The 24,766-nt window shown below is 40.0% G+C and overlaps 2 protein-coding genes across 11 annotated transcripts in view; one reads left to right on the forward strand and one right to left on the reverse strand.

Moving 5' to 3' along the window:
- LOC136876353 (triple QxxK/R motif-containing protein) overlaps window positions 1-14,404 on the reverse strand; it is a 97,537-nt gene extending 83,133 nt beyond the window's left edge. Inside the window, exon 1 of one of the 3 annotated variants that reach the window (XM_068228386.1) lies at window positions 14,294-14,404. Coding sequence is in view for 1 of the 3 variants with exons in the window: in XM_067150227.2 (XP_067006328.1) it covers window positions 13,857-13,865 (9 nt within the window). In the remaining 2 variants the exon portion in view is untranslated. Of the gene's footprint in view, window positions 1-13,856; window positions 13,988-14,293 lie in introns of those variants that run through there. The other 2 variants (XM_067150228.2, XM_067150227.2) reach the window with 2 other exon arrangements.
- The window catches only part of Acsf3 (Acyl-CoA synthetase family member 3), a 197,381-nt gene that overhangs the window by 41,215 nt on the left and 131,400 nt on the right, over window positions 1-24,766 (forward strand). For 2 of the 8 annotated variants that reach the window (XM_067150220.2, XM_067150224.2), the window contains 2 exons: window positions 15,129-15,546; window positions 15,654-15,992. In XM_067150220.2, the coding sequence (XP_067006321.2) occupies window positions 15,168-15,546; window positions 15,654-15,992 (718 nt within the window). In that variant the 5' untranslated portion in view covers window positions 15,129-15,167. The other 6 variants (XM_067150219.2, XM_067150218.2, XM_067150221.2 and 3 more) reach the window with 6 other exon arrangements.

The raw sequence follows: 24,766 nt of genomic DNA on the forward strand, positions 1-24,766 counted from the left end.
AATATAGTCAACTGATATACAGTATGTGGAATTGCTTCAAATGATACTATAAAACTGGTATAACATTAATATTTACATTGCATTTATTTATTTACTATTTTTTTTTTTTTTTTTTTTTTTTTACCCGTTCTGGATCCTAAGTAGCATAACGACCTGCTGCGTCTTAACCAGAGCCCCTTTTGCCACCACTTTTCAGAGTTCCTGAAGGGCCTTCACAGCTACCGTAGCGGTCCCAGGGCCCTCGAAGTCCCCACTGTACTTCACCCCTACAGGCAGTCCCCTACTTTGGCTGTCCAAACTCCTTAGACCAGGGGATGGAATTAATTTATTCACACACATTTTTTTATATACAATAACCTGCACTGGTCGAATGCCCTCTAACATTTCATTTATTTTCTCTGTTGCTGTTTATTCTCTTCTTGAATATCTGTACAGATTTTGGAAAAGGATCAAACACTACCCCTGGTAAACTGTTCCACTCCTTTACACCCTTCCCAATGAATGAAAATTTACCCCAATCGCTTCTGCTAAAATTCCTTCTAATTTTATATTTGTGGTCAGTCCTGCCGATATAATTATTTTCCAACTGAAGCCTCTCACGGATATCTCCCCATGCTTCTTCTCCTGTATAAGCTCTATATAATCCTGTAAGTCTAGTTTTCTCCCTTCTCTTACTTAAAGTTTCCCACCCAAGTTCCTTTAACATTTCTGATACACTACTCTTTCTCCTGAAATCCCCTGTTACAAATCTTGCTGCTTTCCTCTGCACACTATCTATTTCTTTTATTAGGTATTCTTGGTGAGGATCCCAAACACTGTTTGCATATTCCAATAATGGACGAACCATACTCAAGTAACTTTTTTCTTTTAATTCTTTGTTGCATCCTTTAAGTAGCCTCATTATGACATGTAATGATCTGTATGCTTTCCCAACAATGTCATCAATATGACCCTTCCAGTGCAAATTACTTTCAAATCACACACCTAAGTATTTGCACTTGCCATCTTTTGGGATAACTACCTCATCCAAAGTATATTCAAATTCAGTTTTAAAGCTCCTGTTTGTAAAAGTTGTAACAGTTGATTTGCCTCCATTAACCTTCATATTATTTTCTTCAACCCATTGTTGGATACTTTCAAGGTCCCTTTGTAATTCTGAACAATCCTCAATGTTGTTTATTTCTCTATAAACAATTATGTCATCTGCATACAATCTTATTTTTGATGTTATATTGTTCCCTAAATCATTTGCGTATATTAAGAAAAGTAACGGACCGATTATACTACCCTGTGCAATTCCCTTCCAAACTTTCTCTTCCTGAGATACATTATTTCCTACTTTGACTTTCTGAACCCTTGAATTTAGAAATGCTTTTATCCAACGTGTAACCCTTGTGTCCAATCCTATTCCCTCCAATTTCTTTAATAATATTCCATGTTCCACTCTATCAAAGGCTTTGGAAAGATCTATGGCTATGCAATCTAACTGACCTCCTGAATCCAACTGATCTGATATGTCCTGCTGAAATCCCACCAGTTGTGCCTCACAAGAAAATTTCTTTCTAAATCCATACTGGCTCCTCATGAACCAATTTTTATCATCACATATCCCTCTGATGTACTTCGATATTAAACTCTCCAGAATTTTACAAACTATACTGGTCAGGCTGATTGGTCTGTAGTTCTCTGGTTTCCTTTTATCACCCTTTCCTTTATAAATTGGTATTATTATAGATTCCTTCCATTCCTTTGGTATTACACTATTATTTATGACATAGTCAAAGAGAAATTTTAAATAAGGCACTATGTACCACCCCATTGTCTTTAATACCTCCCCAGTAATTTGATCACTCCCTGCTGCTTTTCCTTGCTGAAGCAGTTGGATTTCTCTGAAAATATCTTCGTTTGTGAATGAGAAGCTTCTTGTTTCCCTCTGTCTCTCTCCCTCTCTATCTTCTGTTTCGGTTTCCAACTCTTGACAATCATCTACTGAATCTCTAAATTCCCTACTAAATAGGTTTGCTTTCTCAGTATCTGTTAAATAGTGTTCACCCCCTTCTCCCACCATTGTAGGAATTTGGATTCCTTTTCCTTTTTGATTCCTGATATATGAATACAGCTTTTTCCATTTCCCTTTGTGGTCATTACCCTCTTGAAGTATGCCATTCATATAATTCTCTTTTGCTTCCTTTTTCACTCTATTCAGTTCCCTCATTAGCTGTTTTCTAGTTTCTCTACTCTCCCTACCCTCTTTGATTTTCCTGTTTACTATTCTACATTTTCTTTTTAATTTTCTTATTTCCCTTGTATAATAAACAGGGTCTGAGGTCATTTTACCCTTCTTAACAGGTACAAATCTCTTCTCTCCTTCCCAAATAATTCCTTTAAATTTAGCCCAAAGTGTATCCACGTTACTCCCTTCACTTATCCAACAACTGAATTGTGAGTTAAGGTAAGTCCCAAATTCATCAACTTTAGTTTTTCTGTACAATTTCTTGTCTTGTGTAACCCTCTTATTAAGCCTTTTTGGTACGAGTCCTACATCCATTATTACAGCCTTATGGTCTCCTATTCCTTCAATTACCTCATAGGGCAGGCTAGAGTCGAGTTTAATTGTCAAATGTCAACTAAGTTATAATGCTAAGATTCATTAAACTAAAAAATAGTATAACCTAATAGCCTACCTACTTGCCAGCTACTTCAAAATTATGTTGTGACTACCTTTTTAACACTGCAAATAAATCCATCTATTATTTAAACCTCCCTGTAAGAAGAGGACAGTGAATGCAAATGGGTATTATTTTCAAATGAGCTGAGCTCGAGAGTCCATTATAGCATACGATTCTTTCAGTGTAGCATGGCTCACTGTATGTCTCGCTGCAGTGAGCCGATAAGGAGCCGTGTGTATCTTGTGTCTCACTGAGCCAGCTCGTTCACGATTCTTTCGGTGTGCCATGGCTAACTGTATGTCTCGCTGCAGCAGAAGCTCTGCTCTCCGCATGTCCAGTGAGCCGATAAGGAGCTGTGTGTATCATGTGTCTCACTGAGCCGCGCTCGTTCACGATTCTTTCGATGTGCCATGATTCACTGTATGTCTCGCTGCAGCGGAAGCTCGGCTCCCCGTCAACGTCCAGTGAGTGCGCCACTCAGCACTGTCCACTGGGAGTAAGCTGAATCGTGTGCCGTGAGCTCGCCGTTCCTCTGAATCGATTCACTCGGACACTTGAATGAATCGATACACTGCTTCGAATCATGCATTCAATAGCCAACACTAGGCCTATGTAGAGCCATGCTCTATGAACAACTGCTTGTAGTTTGCTGTCGGGAGGATGTGTTACTTCATGCTGAGGTCTCTTTGTGCCCAGGATTGTGGGGGGGTCTGCTTTAGCAGGGGTCTTCTTCCCCTCCTCACAATCTCGGTCCAAGGTGCTTGTGTAATATTACTGTCGTGGATGGTTGACTGATTTGCTTCTACACAAGGTTCTTCTTCTTCTTCTTCTTCTTTCTGCCCTGTGTTGTCTTGTGCTTTTATTACCACCTTGCCATGCGCCAGCTTGTGTTCCTTTGTTGTGGTTGTGTTGGTTGGCTTTCGTATGTCCCTTTGCTTCTGAAATTTCTCCGAATTCCATCGCTTTGTTATCTTTCGTTTTTTTTTAATTTTTAGAATTGGCTTTACATTGCATCAACATAGAGAGGTTTTATGGCGATGATGGGATAGGAAAGGCCTAGGAGCAGGAAGGAAGCGGCCGTGGCCTTAATTAAGGTACAGCCCCAGCATTTGCCTGGTGTGGAAATGGGAAACCACGGAAATCCATCTTCAAGACTCCCGACAGTGGGGCTCGAACCCACTGTCTCCTGGATGCAAGCTCTCAGCTGCGTGCCCTAACTGCGCGGCCAACTCGCCCGGTTTCGTTTTTTGTATCTTCATCGTATCGTCATTAGCGGGTGAGAAGTTGTCATTCTTTTCTATGGATAGGGTAGGTGCCTTGTGCTTCGTTATACTAAGTCTAGAGAATTGCTCCAGTTCTTTGTTAATTGCAACGTGTATTTCTTCTCTTGCACCTTGTTTAAGATTTCGATCTTCGTTGCTTCCAATATTAACTGGATCTGCTGTTTCATTTTCTCGAGTGTTTTTCCTTCAATCTCAGTTTTTGTGAGTTTCAATTTGCATTGTGCGCATAGCCAGGTCAATCTACAATTTTTCCTCTTTGTGATATCATACTCTGCTTTGGTCAATTCGGTGCAACTAAAGTGTTGCCATATTTTACAATGCATTGTATTGCTTCATCACTGCTAGTAACTCTCTTAGCACAGATATCACATTGATCGGTAATTGTATCTTCCTTGGCTCTCGTCATATTTGTACAGTCTTTGTTTGACGTAATTTCCTTTCCGTTGACTAACAATATGAAGTATTTCTACCCCACTTATATTCTTTGATCTTGTACTTAACCTCCCAAGCGAGTGAGATTATTTGTTCTGAAGTATTCTCTCCTTACTTGAATTGAACTGGTACTTGTGGAATAATATAGATGCTGCTGTAATTTATCTTCTTGCAATGTGTAGAGCTTCTATTCTTGTTATTTTAGCTTGATTTCTTGAGTTTATCATGTCAGTTACACTTATGTGACCACATACATTGCCACTTTTTTTAAGTCAATAAAAGAAACCACTATATTTTTGCTGTTCAGCACTCTGTGGCAAATTATTGATTTGAAATTAAAGATTTGCTCAGCACAGGAAAAGCCTTGGTATTCTTCAAGTTGCTTATCTAGGATTCCTTCAACTCTATTCAGAAGTATCATGGAGAGGACTCTGTAAGCGACTGGGAGTAGCGTCATGCCTCTATAGTTGTTAACATCTTGTTTTTTCCCTTTCTTATGGGGTGGGTGAATCAGGACTGTTTTCCATTCATATGGTAGCTTTTCTGTCTCCCATATTTGCTGGAAAATATGGTGCAGGTCGTCCAGGATATCCGGTTCGGCACATTTCAACATTTCTGCTGGTATTAAGTCTAGAGCTCTGCATTTGGAGGAAAACAACCGCTCGAGCATTGCCCACTTCGTGCCGCTGCTCGACGGCTGGGAAAAGCCCACGCTGCGATAAGGCTGTGGCCGTCTACTACACCATGTGGCCGGTCGTCCTTCACCTCTCGGTGATCAGTGGAACGCTCGAGCACTGCCGGGCGCTCGAGCGTAATCATAATCCCGGTCGGTGACAGTAAAACCGCCGCGCGCTCTACAATGCATTAGACATCGCGTGTAAAACCAGTTGGTGACTGGGCTTTGAGCAGTGTAGACAGCGTTATGGATCAACCAAGTATAAGTCGTAAACGCTGCATTCAAGAAACGAAGATAAGTATTCTGGAGAGAATTAGGAGCGGCTCGTTAGTCCTGAAGAAGAAAGATATGTCGGAAAAGGTGGCGAAGAGTGAAGCTTGGAAATCGTTTGCACTTGTAGTGGATCCTGTCACGCAGGCTTCTTCTGGGTTCGTGCAGTGTGCCACATGTGATACTGTACTTTCTTACCAGCCAAGCAAAACAGGTATGATTTGGCGCTGAAAAAATAACTGAGGATCAGAATTCCACCGAACACGTGCAGTACCAAGCAGCATAAAGAAAGTTGGTGTTGATAAGTTGGTCGATATGAGTGGAATAGATTTGCTACCGTTAAATACTTGTAGTAAGATTGGCTTCAAGAATTATTCGCAGGAGCTCATCAATGTTGGCGCCACTTATGGCAAAGTCAATAATAGAAGATGTTCTTACGCACCCTACCACTGTTTCACGGCATATTAAAAAAAGGCCGAAAAAATACGGGCGACAATGGTGCCGAACCTAATATGTGCCACAAAGAACAAAGTGTGTGCTTTAGACGCTGATCTGTGGTCTGATAACTACAAGAAGAGAACTTTTTTGACTCTGACATCGCATTATGTTAACGATGAGTGGCAGCTAGAAACGCTTGTTTTGCTAACAACTGAGTTTCAGGACATACCTAAGACAGGAGAGAACATTCGGCACGAAATCGAAGAGCGGTTGCTTGAGTTAGCAATTAACAAGAATGATCTTACAAAATGTTACTTTGTCACCGACCAAGGAGCTAATATGAAGAAGACACTTGAATCTTACGACCGTTTGCCTTGCTTTGATCACTGCCTGATGACTGCGCTTCGTCACACATGTTAAGAGACGTTTTTAGAAGATGAAGCTCCTGAAATCCTGTCATGTCTGCTATCAGCAAGAGCTATAGTAGGCTATTTGAAGAGATCGGGTCACTCGGGGCGTCTGCAGCACTCTGTGAAGCAAGAAGCTGTAACGCGGTGGAACAGTATAGGCCTACTGTTAATGCTCAATTCCATCCTTTAATTGACGATATTCGAGATCTATTAAAATCCCGCGGGCAATCGAAACTCTTAGAAACTTTCCATGAAGAGTGCATACTAGAAGTTATCTCTTTTCTAACCCCTTTTAAAGAAGCGAGTTTGGATTTGGAAAGTGTAACAAGGCTGGAACGTGTGCTGCCTTGGTACACGCGTCTGTTACATCATTGTGAACCAGAAGAGAGTGACAGCGAAGTGAGAAATATTTTTATAAGTTACGATCGTTTATAAACCTGCTGAATTATCGGAATTTAATTATGTATATATTGTTTATCATTTTCAGTGCAGGACGAAAATGAAAACGTGAGCAGCATATTTCAACAGAGGCTATCCGTTACAAAGCCACGGTTCTATGGCCATCACGACGTCATTTGAAGAAAGTCACAGCAGAAGAAAAGCACGTCGCGTATGCTGAAGTTCGACGATTGTGCTCGTAAATGTGCCTGTAAATGGTAAGGTCGAATCACTGAAAAAAGATAGTAAACGAATGTTTCTGTATAGGCTTTTGGGCTTATGCCGTGTCAAGAAAATAAGGCATAAGCCCAAAAGCCTGTACAGTATCATGTCTTTAAGTACGGCCCAGGAAATCATTAATGACAACAAAACGAATGTTTGTTTGTCTAATCTTCCAACTTTCGTTAGATCAGCAATTATGCCGTCTAAAATGTACAATATTTGGGAAGTGTTTCACAACCTAAATATTCCACAATGCGTTTTGATGTAATTTTTGCGATATATAAAGGAATTCACTGGAAATATAGCTTTTAGTAACCAGTATCCTAACTTTTATACATATTTAAAGGTGACATGAATGCATTACGGATGTTTTGTTCATTTTTAGAGCCTATTCAAGCAAACAGTGACCTAGTTCTTCCCATGAAAAAGTCCAAGGTGGACTGGAGTTCGGATGAGGACGACGAAGATGGACACAAAAATACTACTATCTCGACAGGTACCTTTCGCTTTCCAAATCCGACTGTAGCTGTGCCGAATGCCACATTTTGAAGTGGTGGAAAACGCATGCGGAGTTATTTCCAAGGCTGTCAGTAGTATTCAGAAAAGTTCTCTGCACTCCTGCCACTAGTGCTGCCAGCGAGAGAAATTTCAGCCAGGCCGGTCACCTGCTGTCCAGCAAATGATCGTGCTTGGAATCAGACAAGGTAGATGATCTCTTATTGATCCATCACAATTTCGTAAGTATTCTGAACATACCACGTAATCACAAGAAATAAAACATTCTTCAAACGATATGAATGTATGATTCTACTTTCATTTACTTCACAGGAAGAAGTGCAAACCGCCAGCTGTAGTAGTAGCTCCAGGAACACAAATGAATCCTGTGCATCAGGCAGCACCAATGACGAAAAACGAATTGTATATTTATGATTCACATATAACTTTATTTACAGGTCATAATTTGTTTATAAATTAACGCTTGTAAAAAGAAAATTGATAAGTATTTGTTTAAAAACAATCCTGCATTTCTTCTTGATCCTGCATTTGATACTAGTACAGTGTATATGTGGCCGAGTCTGGAGATAGGCTACACATAGCCCACTATTACTGTGTCCCCGTTTATCTAGCGAACGGAATAAAATACTATATGAAGACATTACAGTTCATAACGTTACAATTATTAGATACATTATCACCTCAAAGACGAAAATCCAATAGTCTGCAACATATTAACACACTTCAAATGTAACATATACAATTTAGATTATAGAACTGATAGTCCGAAAGACATTTGTAAAATAAATAGGTGAGGATTAATGTAAAGTAGTGGCCTATGATCTCGAGTCCGGCGAAGCGCAGCTCGCTGGCTGGCTAGCACTGAGCCCGCCGGTTACTGGCGACCGACCGAGCGTTTGGCGCGCTCGGCCAGTCGCTGATGATCGGTAACCCGCAACCGGCTGCACAGGACGCTCGGCCGCATAATCCCGAGAGTCAGAGAGGCGAGCGGTACTCGCCGGTAAAAATCAGAGATAATGCAGACCTCTAATTAAGTCTTCTCCACTGGCTTTGTTGTTCTTGTGACTTTTCAGGGCTTCTTTTATTTCTTTTTTTGTTGGTGGCATATCATCATCTGAGTTCATAGGAGGAGCCAGAAGTTCTAGTTTGTTTGTTGGAGATGGCCAGTTGAGGAGTTTGTCAAAGTATCTGGCTAATATATTGCAATTTTCTTGATTGTTCAGTCCAATTTTGCCTTGTTCATTTTTGAAGCTTATACTTGGACTTTGTTATACCTTGAGCTCTTTTTTAAAAGTTTGGAAGCAATCTCTGGTATTATTATTATTATTATTATTATTATTATAATTATTACTTTTAAAATAAAGATGATCTGGAAAACATCTTGAGGAGGAAAGGAAGATCTTGAGGTAAATTCTGGGCCCAGAGAAAAAAAAGAAGAAGGGTATAGACTCAAATCACGCAAAGCTACAGAAAGACTGTTCAACCTTGCAGCAGACATCAGGAAACAAAGACTGAAATTATATGGACATATTCACAGACTATCGTATTCAAGGCTAACCCACAAGATTATGACATTTACTGAAAAACATATCATGGATACAAGATGTTAAAAATGATCTGGAAAAGGCCCAGATAGAACAGAAATACTGGATAGATACATTTACCATCAGAAGATAATTTTTTTTTTTTTGCTAGGGGCTTTACGTCGCACCGACACAGATAGGTCTTATGGCGACGATGGGATAGGAAAGGCCTAGGAGTTGGAAGGAAGCGGCCGTGGCCTTAATTAAAGTACAGCCCCAGCATTTGCCTGGTGTGAAAATGGGAAACCACGGAAAACCATCTTCAGGGCTGCCGATAGTGGGATTCGAACCTACTATCTCCCGGATGCAAGCTCACAGCCGCGCGCCTCTACGCGCACGGCCAACTCGCCCGGTAGAAGATAAATAGATGGGTAGTAAAGCCAGAGAATGAAGTCCCTAAAAGATTGGGGACTAAGTGGTCAAAGAAAAGAAAACAGGCACACAGTGAAAGAATGAAAGCAATATGGTATGTTAGAAAGGCAAATCATAAATGTAATGCATGATCCAACAGGGTCCATATGCAAATAATAATAACAATAATAATTTAAAATTATTATTACCAGTATTTACAGACCACTATTTGATCTGTAGTGAACTAAGTATTTCTATGTCTAGGACAGAGAAAGTGACATCTGCAGACAAATAAGGGTAAAAAATTTCCAGGATGTGGAAATTAGAAGTACACGAATATGATTCGAGAAAAGTTCCAAAAAATTGACATTCAGCAGGTACAGGATACAGAAAGAGAATGGGTGGCATACAGGGATGCTGTAGTAGGAACAGCAAGGGAATACTTAGGAACAATTGTGTGTAAAGATGAAAAAAAGTGAACATCTTGGTGCAATGATGAAGTGAGAGGTGGTGGTGGTGATTATTGTTTTAAGAGGAAGTACAACTAGGCAACCATCCTCTATATAACACTAATCAGAGAGAAAAAATGTAAGGGGTCCGACACTTCGAAAAATGAAGGTATCGGCCAAAGAAAGGCAAGGGCCACGAAGGGCATGAAAATGAAAGACTCCCTAGCCCTCGCAAACCTAATAGCGTCGGGGTCGTAAAAGAACAAGAGTTGACCAAGGGAGGTCGGATAGGATAGATGAAAGTGAGGAGCCTGGCACAAGTAAGTGGAAGCAATGCCAGGACTCAGCTGTGGGCCCCGTGGTCGCCAACCCACGCTCCAAAGTTCAGAGCCCCTGGGACCTGATGAAGTGAGAGCAGCTTGTAAACGTAAAAAGATGGAATATCAAAGTAGCTCCAAACAAGAACTGAATCAGACAAGGAATCGCACGCAGTTGAAACAGAGCAAAACAAATACCGTTGTTGGTGAATCCAAGAAAAAGTTGTGCGAAGGTTTTAGTTTAACCTGGAAAGGCTAGGTCAAGCAGCAGGAAAACTTTTTTTTTGGACAGTAATAAAGAATATTAGGAAGAGAAGGGAAAAAGGAAATGAATAATGTTTTGGGTAAATCAGGTGAACTCAGGGAATCACTGGATAGTTGGAAGGCCTATTTTCAAAATTTTCTCAACATAAAAGGAAATCTGTCTGGTGACGTTGCGAACAACTGAACTCATGAATAGAACAATGATCAGGGTACTTAAAAGGTTTAGACTCTTTCACCTTTGTCGTTCATGGTTTACATGAATCATCTGCTGATAGGTATTAAGGGGCAGGGAGGGATTCACTTAAGTGAAAATATAGTAAGCAGTCTGGCCTATGCTGACGACTTGGTCTTAATGGCAGATTGTACCAAACACCTGCAGTCAAATACCTTGGAATTTGAAAATAGGTGCAATGAGTATGGTATGAAAATTAGCCTTTCCAAGACTAAATTGATGTCAGTAGGTAAGAAATTCAACACAATTTAACATCAGAGTGGTGATACAAAGCTGGAACAGGTACATAATTTCAAGTATTTAGGGTGTGTGTTCTCCCAGGAAGGTAGTATAATAAGCGAGATTGAATCAAGGTGCAGCAAAGCTAATACAGTGAGCTTACAGTTGCGATCAACAGTATTCTGTAAGAAGAAAGTCAGCTCCCGGCCGAAATTATATTTACACCGGTCTGTTTTCAGACCAACTTTGCTTTATGGGAGTGAAAGCTTGGTGGACTCAGAATATCTTATTCATAAGTTAGAAGTAACAGGCATGAAAGTAGCAAGAATGACTGCTGGTATAAACAGGTGGGAACAATGGCAAGGGGGTATTCAGAATGAGGATATAAAGGTTGGGAAGTAAATCAATGGATGAAGCTGTACACATAAATCAGCTTTGGTGGTGGGGTTATGTAAAGCGAATGGAGAAAGATAAATTACCTAGGAGAATAATGGACTCTGTTATGGAGGGTAAGAGAAGTAGAGGGAGAACAAGATGACGATGGTTAGACTCAGTTTCTAGTGATATGAAGATAAGAGGTAGGCCTACAGAACTAAAAGAGGCTACATAAGTGGTTGTAAACAGAGGATTGCGGCAGCGATGAGTAAATTCACAGAGGCTTGCAGACTAACCTCTGAAAAACATAACGGTCTATAATGGAGATGTATGTACGTGGGCGAATCAAAAAGTAAGTTGCAATAGCTCGCCGTGAGAGCATCCTGCGTGTTGTAACCGTGGCCAATGCGGAGCGAGCTACAGTAACTGCTGACAGGTCCGATAGGAAGGTTGATGTGGTATCCCATTGTGTTGTGTGTGCAGAGCGGGCTATGCTCAATGGCACGTCAACTGGATGTTCAATTCAAATTGGAGGTGCGTGCAACAGACAGATTTCTGTGGGCCTAAACGGCTCAATTGCACAGACATTCATTGTGAAATTACTGCTGTATATAGTGAGCATGCAATTTCTTGTCCAGATATTGTAAAGTGGTGTAAGCCATTTGACACCGGGCGCACGGATCTCATTGCCGAATATCACAAATTCAGGCCTGCAATGTCCAGTACCGTTGCAAATGTTGACCGTGTGGATGGCATCATTAGAGAGAATCGGCGCATAGCACTGCAGGAAATTGCCAGCATGCTGAAAATTTCGTATGGCAGTGTGTTTTCCATTGTTCACCAGCACCTAGGATTTCAAAAACTGTGTCAAAGATGGGTGCCACGTCTGCTCACAGATATTCACAAGGGATAACATCTCCAATCATCACTGGCATTTTGCAACGGTATTCTGCAGAGGGCAACGAGTGTCTGTAGGTCAACCATTTCACCCCTGAAACAAAGAGAACATCGATGGAATGGGTGCACACCGCATCACCACCACAAAAGGAGGCACAGATCCAACCTTCAGCAGGAAAGGTAATGGCGACAATGTTCTTTGACATGGAGGGTGTGGTGCACGTGGAATTTATGCCCAAAGGCACGACAATCAACTCGGCTTCATATTGTCAAACACTGAACCAGTTGCGTAAAGCAATTAAAGAAAAGCGGTGGGAAAAATTGAGTGCCGGTGTGATTTTGCTGCACGGTAACGTAACACCTCACACGGTCTGCCAAACGTCCGAACTGCTGCAGCGATTCAAGTGGGAGGTATGACAACATCCTCCATACAGTTCAGACTTAGCGTCATGCGATTATCACGTATTCGGTAAGCTGAGAAAGGATCTTGATGGACGACAATTCTGATGTGATGAGGAGATGAAAGCAGCTGTCTCTAGGCGGTTACATAGTGCTGGAGGTAATTTCTATGCATCCGGAATTTAAAAGTTTGTTGACAGTTCTGAGAAATGTCTACACTCTCTTGAGGATTATGTGGAAAAGTGAACTTGCATTGTATGTTGTGGGTCGTTTCATAAATGGCCATAACTTGGAAGTGTAACTTACTTTTTGATTTGCTCTCGTATGTGTGTCATGTATGCTGTTATTATTATTATTATTATTATTATTATTACTGGTGTGTAACTGTTGTTCCATTTTTGTACAGGGTCGGGTATGAAGTGAGATGAATCTTTATAGCAAGATTGTTGTTGTTGTTATTATTATTGTTATTATTAGCTGGCCTTCTGAGCCCAACTGGGCAGGTTCGATCTTGACTCAGTCTGGTGGTATTTGAAAGTGCTCAAATACGTAGATGTAACGGCACGTAAAAGAACTTCTGCGGGATAAAATTCACGCACCTCATTCAGCATTCCCGAAAACCAAAAATGTAGTCAGTGAGATGTAAAACCAATAACATTATCAATATTATAATTATTCTACAAAAGGAGACTGCCTACTGCCATTTATTGATGGATGCAGTATTTTTAAACCTGTCTCTTGGCAAAGGCGAGTGCAAAATGCAGTTTCCACCGAAGCTCAGGGTCAACTGTGCTCTAACAACACTTGCTGGCCCAGTGAGAGAAGCAATAGCGCCGTATTTTGGCGCCGCCATCGGTTGTTGCGGTTTCCCCGAAGAAAGGTGCACATCCAAACACTGTTTTAAACTACAGCTCACTGGCCTCCAGAATCCAAGAAGAGGAACAGGAGACCAAGGTCTTCTTTTTTTTTAAAGTGCTGTTTACAAATAACTGAAATATATTCCGGCAATATAAGGTACCACTACCGGTACTTCTCTCATATACCATAAGGTTTACACTCCAAATTATCCACGACATTGTAAGCATTGTCTTATTACCGTACTTTCCTTATTCCTCTGTACAAGTTGAACCATTATTCTCTAAGATGTCTTTTCTGTGAGGGCAAGAATGTACGGTATCAGCAATGATGAGTATCGATGTCAAATTGAGAATAAATGCCGCTACCATATCGCATATGATACAATGTCTTTTCTTAATGGACCATAGAAAGAAACGAGCAACATAAGAACAGGGTAGGGGGTAATTATCAAACAGAATAGGTTATTTTAGGTTATTGTGATGACGACTGATCTTTGAAAGTGACTAGCTAAAATTAGGCACCAAAAGCAGTGATGACATCTTTAGTTAAAATGCGTACCGTATACATTACCGGTGCGGAACTGTCAAACTTCGTGTGCCTTATGATGTACCGGAACACTCATTCGTCCACAGAAAAAGTTTGAAGTACGTTTCGAAACCAGGACTTTCGAACTGAACTTGATTAAACACGGATGCTGGTTGCTGAGTATATTGATAGCCCTTTGGACTATTTATTTAGCTGGCGTCATCAAATCGTAGGCTACATTACATCACCGGTTCCTCTTGATCACTATAGACCTCTTTGCTATAGACTACTTGAAAGTTCCTCTGCAACGTACTGGTCGAGAAGAAATAATGTGTTATGTTGTGTATTTAAATGCATTTATAATACAGTCTGCTTTTCATGTTGACATTTAATCCAAATGTCAGCTCAGTGAAATAAATAAAGGTTAAGAAACTAACATTTTTTACACAAACGAATCCAAGAATTCTCACCGATGCTTCTCACGTTTAAAGAAGTCCGAGTTTCAAAGTAACAAGCAGGATGGTCCTTCTGAGTATTACGACTTCAATGTTTGGGTGTTGGTATGTCCGAGAAGGGTATATCTTGCCCTTCCCGTGATTCACGTAGCTTTCCTATCGTTCTGAGTTTGGTTTTGGTATCACGTTTCAACTGTGGTATCTAATATGGTTACGTAGGTCGTGGACAGTATAGTACGTGTTTTGTTTTTATCTGGTACTCTTGCGACTTACTTGCAGTGGTCATATTTTCATCGTTCAGCTGGGATTTGTTTTTCTGTTATTTTTGTTATATAAAGTAACCGAGTTTTCTTGTGTGAAGGAGTGGGTTGACCATAACCTTGTAAATAAAAATGTATGTCCTTGAATGCTGATTTTAAAAGAAATCGAGCTGTTCCTTGTATTAATGTCCTAAGTGTTGACAATTATCTTAGACTATAAACAGCGTAGATTGGCCATCTATTTAAAAAAAAAAAAAAGTAATGCGGGCTTGTTTGTGTACCTCTTCATTACCTTGACAGGCAGCCAATTGAGATAAGTGCCAAGTGGTCGATCTTAAGTTAACTGTATGTTCGAGTTAATACTGTTAGCACAGTTTAATTAACAGGCTGCTTGCATACAGAAATGGATAGGTTTTTGTTCATATTGCATTATTGGTTATTATTAAAACTATTTTCTTGCCCTAGTGAATGTAATGTGTTTCATCAATGCATAGCTTGCTAAGTTTATTATTTTAAGTAATCGCTGATACATTACTTGCTAAGTTTGTCAATGACTTACAAATGAATGATTCTTACTGTTTGTGTGATAGGATTTTCTTCATGAAGTACCGGTACCTTTGAAAGTGAAAATGGCATCTTTAATGGTTGGCCGAGTCTTAGTCAACTGTAGTGGACGGAATACAATAACATTCAATGTCATTTCACGCTGCTGGCAACAAACTTATGCAGCTTGTGCACCTTCTGTCAGTACACCTAGTGAAACTATTCAGCAAAAGACATCTGTGGTTCCTGTGTTTCGACAAGCAGGACAGTACTGTGACCGCATAGCTTTGCGTGATATCCATGGAGAGTATACATATAGAGGTATATTCCTAAGCAGCCGACAGTTTGCCAGTGAAATACGTGACTATTTAGGTGGTAATTATCAAGAGAGAGTTGCATTTTTGTGTCCTAATGATGCGACGTATGTTATCACGCAGTGGGCATGCTTCATGAGTGGCCAAATAGGTAAGGCTTTAAAAAATAAAAAAAAAGAGTGATATACATGTCAATTGAGTCGTAGATTTTGCTTCATCCAAAAGTTAACGTGGGCCTTTTATTTTTTTCGTCCACAGCTGTACCACTGTGTTCACTCCACCCTCCGAACCTTCTTGAATATTATATTAAAGACAGTGAAGCCAATTTAATTGTTACAACACCAGAACATGCACCTGTCTTGTCAGATATTGCCTCTAAACTTGGACGTAAGCTTTTGATATTTGATGAAGCACTTAGGGTCCTTGCTATGAAGCAGGCTGTTAGAGCTAGTAAAATCATTACTGGGGTAGAAAGTGACTTGACTCTTTGTAATGGTGAATCGTCTGAAGACCTGGATGGTGGATTGGCTCCTGAGTTTTATGACAAGAGTGATGCAATCATCATATACACATCAGGGACTACTGGAGAACCAAAAGGTGAGCTAATCATGCCAGATAGGTATCTAGTCATTCTAAAATGATGTTGAAATATGTATATGTATTTTATTTTGTTATTTGCAGGCTACTTCTTGAGTTCAGGTAAAAAAAAAAAAAAAATACGAAATGTAGGCCTACAATACAGGCTATGCTTGGTGATTTGTTTAGATCTACATAAAATGTTCAAGGTGAATTGTGTTGAAGGTTTATAATTGCATTGTCTGTGTGAATTATTAATTATCTGTAACCTCCCTTAAACTGTTCTTAGTTTTATGAAGAGTTTGTAGCAGGTCAAGAGGGTGATATTCACCTGCTATTTTTCCTCCAAGACACCTCTTTCTGAAGGCTGCTAATAGTGCAAAGTGACATCAGTTTTTAGGTCCGTCAGCTTTTCAGTCTACCCGTGGTTGATGATAGATGCTACGTACATCACAGGGCTGAGAGGCTGAGACTTTGGAGCACTGCTTTTCTTAGCCGAAGTTGGTGGGTTTGATCCCTGCTTAGCCCAGCGGTATTATGTTCAAGTATTCAGCCTTTTAACAGTATATTTACCAGCAAGTAAAGGAACTTCCGTGGGACAAAATTTTGGCATCTCCAAAAAGAACCATACGGTACTGATAATAGCTGTAGGTGAGGTGTAAAACTAACAACATTATTACTCTATGCACATCAGTAAATTGAAGAATTCCTAGTGGACCATACAGTGCCATTTGTTCTGTTAGGCAAGTTAGAGAGATAATGTCATGCTAATGCTTGTTAACACCTGACCACGTTCAGCTTGTTATGTTAGAAGGAACATGTTGATTGGAAATGAAAATTAAAATCCACTGCCTTTTTCCAGTCATTCGACCGGGTCAGGAATTGAATGAATGAAGCACCCATCTAGTGGCGAAGATAGTAATTGTGCCGGCTGCCGAAGCCTGTCGCACTCCTCTGGGGCAATGATAAATGACTGACAGATGAAATGAAATGTTAATGGAGAGCGTTGCTGGAATGAAAGATGACAGGAAAAACCGGAGTACCCGGAGAAAAACCTGTCCCGCCTCCACTTTGTCCAACACAAATCTCACATGGAGTGACCAGGATTTGAACCATGGTATCCAGCGGGGTGAGTCCGGCACGCTGCCACCTGAGCCACGGAGGCTCGCTTGATTAGAAATATTATTTAAAAATTGTTCCAATATGGCCCTATAAAAACCTAACCTTAGAGTGTAGTTATTTATTAGGCCTACCTGAAATATATTTTCTAGTTGAATTAAACCAGCAGGGGTGCATGTTTAGAAAGGAGAAAATCATGCAAAAATGATGCAAAACAATAGCTGAAATAGCAGAAAGGGGAGAGATCCTCCCTTTATGCTTCCAGGGACCCATCAAACTGCCACTACAAGTCTTCTTCTTCTTCCTGATACGTTTCTGCTTATGCAGGTCATTCACAGAGCCTCTTCCAATCTTCTCTTTTCCCCCACATTCTATCGTTCATTACTGTCTGCCACTGTAGTCCTCTTCGATTTACGTCATCCTCCACCTGATCCCTCCATCTTGTTTGTGGTCTTCCAATTGGTATTTTTCCAGATTCTGTCCATTCCGGAGCTCTTCTTGGTAATCTTTCTTGTCCCATTCTTTTGTCGTGGCCAAACCCTTTCAGCCTATTTCTTTCCATAGTTTCTTTTAGAGGGTTGATTTGTAGCTTGTTCTGTATGGTTTCATTTCTTATCTTGTCCCTCCTTGTTTTACCCAAGATCCCTCGCAAAAATCGCATTTTTGTCCAAGTCCAACATTCTGATCCATAGGTCAGTATTGGCAAATAATATAATTTATATATCATTAATTTTGCTTTGGTAGGTACTTTCCAATTTCTGATTATGTCTGATACACAGTAATAGAATTTTGAGTAATTTCCTATCCTCTCTGAAATTTCTTCCTTGATGTTTCCTTTCCCAGTTAGCTTACTTACTAGGTATTTAAAAGCATCTACTTCTTTAAGAATTTTTTCATTACACCTAACATCCTTCATTTTTAAATTTTCTTTACTGATTTTCATTACCTCACTTTTTGTTAAACTTATTTCCATGCCTGCTTCTTGGAGTAGCCCTCTGCCAGGTATGTAGCTGTTCTTCCAATTTTTGTTCATATTCTTCCCATATCATTACATCATCTGCATATGTTATGACTTTCATATCATTTGCTGTTGACCCTTGGCGAACTTTCCTTATAATGTTGTCCATCACTGATGAAAGTATTGTACATGCACTTTTTAGTGGTAGATTTTTGTACTGGGTTGAGGAGTAAGGAGGGAGCACTGCCGGATCCGGTAATACTGCCAACTGAATGGAAATGAAATCTGAATTGAATCAATAATATGATCGATTGATATGAATTTTCTAAACCTTTATTATCTTACACCAACAACTGTGTCACACAAACAATATATAATACTATATAACATTTTTCAATGCGAAACTTGTTCCTAGCATGAATTCTATGGTGTGGCTTTGCTGTGTAAACAACAACAGTACGAGTACGTAAAGTGTATGCCAGATGTCGCACAGTGATCATAAGCGATTCTTAGTATTATTTTCAGCACTAGGGTGTAAATCTATCGCTAAAAAGTGCGCAGAAAATACACTTCCTTGTCGAACTTCTCTGTTTTAAACCATTCTGATTTTTTGCCGTCTATTATAACACAGTTCATATATTTGTTATGCATGTTTCTAATTCTCAATTGCATTTCTCGTGACAGTTCCATTCTATTCAGCCCTTGCCATATCTCTTCTCTTCTAATCATGTCATAAGCCTTTTCTATATCTATGGATGCAACTGCGATGTCTTTCCCAAATTCCCACTCCTTTTCTACTATTTGTCTAGCTGTAAATATGGCATCAGTAGTTGTTCTTCCAGGCCTAAATCCTTGTTGTTTTTCTTTTAATTGTGAATCTATCTTGTTCTTGATTTTTTGTAAGATTATCTTTTCATAAATCTAGATGCAGTGGCACAGTAATGCTATTCCTTTGTAGTTCTCACGAAGTGCCTTATTACTGTACCTTTTTTTAAACATACATACATACATTATCATTATAGACTGTTATGCCTTTCAGCGTTCAGTCTGCAAGCCTCTGTGAATTTACCATACGTCGTCACAATCCTCTATTTGCAATTAGTGCTGTGGCCTCATTTAGGTCTGTACCTCTTATCTCTAAATCGTTCAAAACTGAGTCTAACCATCGTCGTCTTGGTCTACCTCTACTTCTCTTACCCTCCACAACAGAGTCCATTATTCTCCTAGGTAAGCTATCCTCCTCCATTCGCCTCACATGACACCACCACCGAAGCCGGTTTATGCGTACAGCTTCATCCATCGAGTTTATTCCTAAATTAGCCTCTATCTCCTAATTCCTAGTACCCTCCTGCCATTGTTCCCATCTGTACCAGCAATCATTCGTGCTACTTTCTTGTCTGTTACTTCTAACTTATGAATAAGATATCCTGAGTCCACCCAGCTTTCACTCCCGTAAAGCAAAGTTGGTCTGAAAACAGACCGATGTAAAGATAGTTTCATCTGGGAGCTGACTTCCTTCTTACATAATACTGTTGATCGCAATTGCGAGCTTACTTCATTAGCTTTACTACACCTTGATTCAATCTCACTTGCCATATTACCATCCTGGGAGAACACACAACCTAAATACTTTAAATTATCAACCTGTTCTAGCTCTGTATCACCAACCTGACAATCAATTCTGTTGAATTTCTTACCCACTGACATCAGTTTAGTCTTCGAAAGGTTAATTTTCATACCATACTCATTGCACCTATTTTCAAGTTCCAAGATATTAGACTGCAGACTTTCAGTACAATCTGAAACCACACTGGTTTTCATCCAACTTCCTCTCAACAACTTATCGCACCCTCCCTTCCAAGATGCCAGTGAAAACTTTGCCTGGTATAATAATCCCTCGATAGTTGTTGCAATCCTTCCTGTTCCTTTGCTTATAGATAGGTGCAATTACTGCTTTTGTCCAATCTGAACGTACCTTACCAACACTCCACGCTATTCTTACTACTCTATGAAGCCATTTCATCCCTGCCTTCCCACTATACTTTGCCATTTCAGGTCTAATTTCATCTATTCCTGCTGCTTTATGACAATGGAGCTTATTTACCATCCTTTCCTTTCCTCTCTCTATAGAGTAATAAATAACTTACAAGATTGTAAGCAACTGCAAAATGACCTTGATATGTTGTGAGATGGACAGTAGGCAATGGTATGATGATAAATGGGGTTAAAAGCCAGGTTGTGAGTTTCACAAATAGGAAAAGTACTCTTGAGTTTTAATTACTGCGTTGATGGGGTGATGGGGTGAAAGTATCTGGGTGTTAATATAAGGAAAGATCTTCATTCCGGTAATCACATAAATGGGATTATAATAAAGGATACAGATCTGTGCACATGGTTATGAGGGTGTTTAGGGGTTGTAGCAAGGATATAAAGGAGAGGGCTTATAAGTCTCTGATAAGACCCCAACTAAAGTATGGTTCCAGTGTATGGGACCCTCACCAGGATTACTTTATTCAAGAACAGGAAAAAATCCAAAGAAAAGCAGCTCAATTTGTTCTGGGTGATTTCCAACAAGAGAGTAGCGTTACAAAAATGTTGCAAAGTTTGGGCTGGGAAGAACTTCGAGAAAGGAGACGAGCTGCTCGACTGAGTGGTATGTTCCAAGCTGTCAGCGGAGAAATGGCGTGGAATGACATTAGTAGACGAATAAGTTTGAGTGGCGTCTTTAAAAGTAGGAAAGATCACAATATGAATATAAGGTTGGAATACAAGAGGACAAATTGGGCAAATATTTATTTATAGGAAGGGAGTTAGGGATTGGAATAACTTACCAAGGGAGATGTTCAATAAATTTCCAATGTCATTGAAATCATTTAAGAAAAGGCTAGGAAAACAACAGATAGGGAATCTGCTGCCTGGGCGACTGCCTTAAATGCAGATCAGTATCGATTGATTGATTGATTGATTGATTGATTGATTGATTGATTGATTGATTGATTGATTGACTTCCTCAAGTGTAATTTCACCAACATTATTTTCCTCCTCCCCATGAGCTTGGCTGTTCGCAATACCACCGGGAATATTTCCTTTTGCGTTGAGAAGATGTTCCAAATATTCCCTCCACCTCTCCAGTGATTCCCTGGGATCTTTTATGAGTTCACCTGAGTTACTCAAAACACTGTTCATTTCCTTTTTCCCTCCCTTCCTATGATTCTTGATTACTGTCCAGAAAGGTTTCTCTGCTGCTTGACCTAGCCTTTCCAAATTATTACCAAAATCTTCCCACAACTTCTTTTTGGATTCAACAACTATTTGTTTCGCTCTGTTTTTTTCATCTACGTACAAATCTCTGTCTGCCTTGGCCCTTGTTTGGAGCCAATTCTGATAAGCCTTCTTTTTACGTTTACAAGCTGCTCTCACTTCATCATTCCACCAAGATGTTCGCCTTTTCCCATCTTTACACACAGTTGTTCCTAGGCATTCCCTTGCTGTTTCTACTACAGCATCCCTGTATGCCACCCTTTCTCTTTCTATACCCTGAACTTGCTTACTGTCTACTGTTCGAAACTTGTCACTAATAATATCCATGTACTTCTGTCTCATTTCCTCGTCCTGGAGATTTTCTTCCCTTATTCGTTTGCAGATAGATTTTGCTTTTTCTATCCAATTTCCCGGGTTGAACCGTGTTGTAGTTGTCTGCACATCACGTACAGTTTGCCGACATTTCGAATACATTGCAGTATTCTTTATCAAGGCGACTGAAATACCCCTACTCGATCCGAGGTAATCAGTCTCCCAGGCATAAATTTACACTACTAGAGTGGCGCTGACCTTGGCCTTTTATATCCTAGCCTTTCTGGCTGACGTTTGCCCTGGCTGTCTCGTGAGTATTCTGGAAGGTACGTGTCACAGCCAGGTAGTGAGGGCTGAATACAATTCGCTACATGTGTGTCACTAACGTGTGACACCTCTCTCCGAAATGCTGTTACGATGTCCTCTTTGTTAACAAACCGTTGTCCATGTAATGGCTTCTTGACTTTGGGGATTAGATCATAGTCACATGGGCTCAGATCAGGCGAATAAGGCGGGTGTGGAAGAACCTCCCATCCCCACCGTTGTAAGCGATGCTGAACGATGGCTGCTGTGTGAGCTGTCGCGTTATCGTGTAGGATTTATGGTGTTGTCCAAAAGATCTGGATTTGGTTCGCACTGCACGATGCAGTTGGTACAACAAAATTGAATTGTAATAAACTGCATTGACAATGTGCCCCTCGCGCATTGGATGACACACAAGAACACCTTGAACATCGTATGCCAGGATTACCATAGCCTTATTGGGCAACTTATTTTGTCGAACCTTGTGTCTCCGTGATGTCCCCTGACGACGCCATTCACTGACTGTCTCTTCAGTTCAGGTTGATAAGCACATGCCCATGTTTCATCGACTGCAATAATGCGATTCAGCATGGCTTGTCCTTCTTGCTGAAACCTCTCCAGAATGATGCAACATGTTTTGTAACAATTCCACTTCTGTACCTCAGTTAAGTGACATGGCACCCACTTTGCACAAAATTCACTCTTCTGTAGGTCCTTGTGTAAAATGCGCTGTATTGTTGCTGCTGGTATTTCTGTATGTTCTTGCAATTCCTCTAGAGTCCAGCGCCTGTCCTTGTGTAAACACTGATCGATAACCATTATACATACATCTTTGTCCATGGACACTGGACGGCCTGGGCGAGGCAAATCAGCAGTTGATACTCTACCCCGTTTGAATGTCTCCACCCACCTCGCCACTGTTCTGTAGGGCATGGCATGCACACCTAATGCTTCCCACAGCTCTGCTTGGCATTGGCGTACATTTCTGCCGTGTGAGAACTGCTATTTTAATATATGATCGTTGCTCCTGCTTGTTGACTTCTATTTTATGACACTCTCACTCACACACTGAACTTGAGGGCATGCTTAAACTCACACTGTTGTTTACATACACCATCTAGTGGCATCATACAAGAGTACATACAGTACGTTTCTAAATGCATATCTTAGATTTTCCGTGTTGTGTCCAGTTCGCAAGAAAGAAATAGTTGCCATCACTTATGACTCGACCTACGTACACCGTCTGCTGGGCAGTTTCGATCTACAGTCGATCATCCTCAGCTGGAGAACATAAGATAAAATAGCATATACAAATCATTGAACATCGCTTAATCTAAGAATGTAGTTAAAAAACATAGTAAACGTTAACAGGTTAAAGTCAATAAAATTTGATTATGTCCATAGATCCCTTATAAGGTTTGTTACACCTTTTTTTGTTGGAATTCTATATCTTCTTCTTGGTTGAACTATGTATAGAAGGACCTGGTATGTTACTAATGGAACACTTCATATCTTATGTCGGCCTAATACTTATATCGGCAAAGTGCAAACTTGTCGAATATGGTAATGAGGTACATTACATTTAGTGCTAACAAAGCTGTCTTGAAGTCAAAATGGATTAAATTGGTGTTGTTTACCCTTCTAAATTGGTATGCATTGGCTTGTGGAGAATGGTTGTTGTGTTCTATTAATGTAAGTTTTCTTGCTGTTTATTATGCAGTTGAAATAGGTGGAATCATCCTGTGAAATAATAGTCTTGATTTTGAGCTCTTAGGTAGTTGTGGAATCTAAATGGAAAAAAAAATGAAAAAGTTGTGTGTGAGAGAATGTGTATTGTGTGATAATATGAGAGGAGGCTAGATGCTTGTTGCACTGCTGGAGGGACATTGTACACTGCTCCTCATATGGCGAGGGCTAGTGCTGAGAGTAGATGACGGGGGAGGAGGAGGAGTGAGGAAAGGATTGGGGAGGGGAGGAGTCTTGTGGGGGACGGGCCATAAAAGTTTAAATGATAAAATTAGAGGAAACAAGTTTCTTTGTTTGATCTGTGGAAGAAAGTTTAGTGTTGTGAAGTACTGCATAGAGTGTTGTTATGGAAATAAGTTTAAGCAGCATGTTGTGATATTGTCAAAATGATATAATGTGAATCATTCTGTATGTAATTATAAAGGACAGTAATAATAATTAACAAATCAGTGCACTACAGTATTACTTACATCAATCTGGATAGTCAAGCCTCGTGCATAAGCTCAAAATAATATTTTAAAATACTGGTGCTGATTGGTGTTTTATGGCAAGAAAGAACAAACAATGTTTTGCCGGTAACTTGTGTAATTCAGAAAAGAAAAGTGATACTTTGCAATGCTGGTTTGAGCGAATTGAAATTTATTTAAAATAACACTTGTTTCTATCTCTCTGTACTAAATGTAGGCCTATGAATATGTAAATTGCTTAACTGTTGTACAAAGAGCAGTGGTAAATTTTGAATCGGGAAAAGCCAAAACAGTCACAAATTAATTTAATAATACAAAAGGACTTCTTTGCTTTTTGCCTTTTCTAAAAATATGAGAGTCATATTCGATGGTCTTGCTGCTAGTCAATGGTCTAATAATCTAACCAAACCATACCTATGTCTTTTCATTAACTGCAACTAAATCGGTAGCCTTGTCTAGGGTATTATGAAGTCATGCAAGCAGTGCCATGTTGGATTCGTAACATCTATTTTGCACCCACTGCTAGTAAAATTTTACCTATTTGCCTTATATAGGCCTATATGAAATAATTTTTTTTTTTGTGTATTTCAAATTCTTGCCTAATGCTTTATATTTACCTCTCTACTGAC

This window comes from Anabrus simplex, chromosome 6 (assembly GCF_040414725.1).
Source record: "Anabrus simplex isolate iqAnaSimp1 chromosome 6, ASM4041472v1, whole genome shotgun sequence".
NCBI classification, from domain to species: domain Eukaryota; kingdom Metazoa; phylum Arthropoda; class Insecta; order Orthoptera; family Tettigoniidae; genus Anabrus; species Anabrus simplex.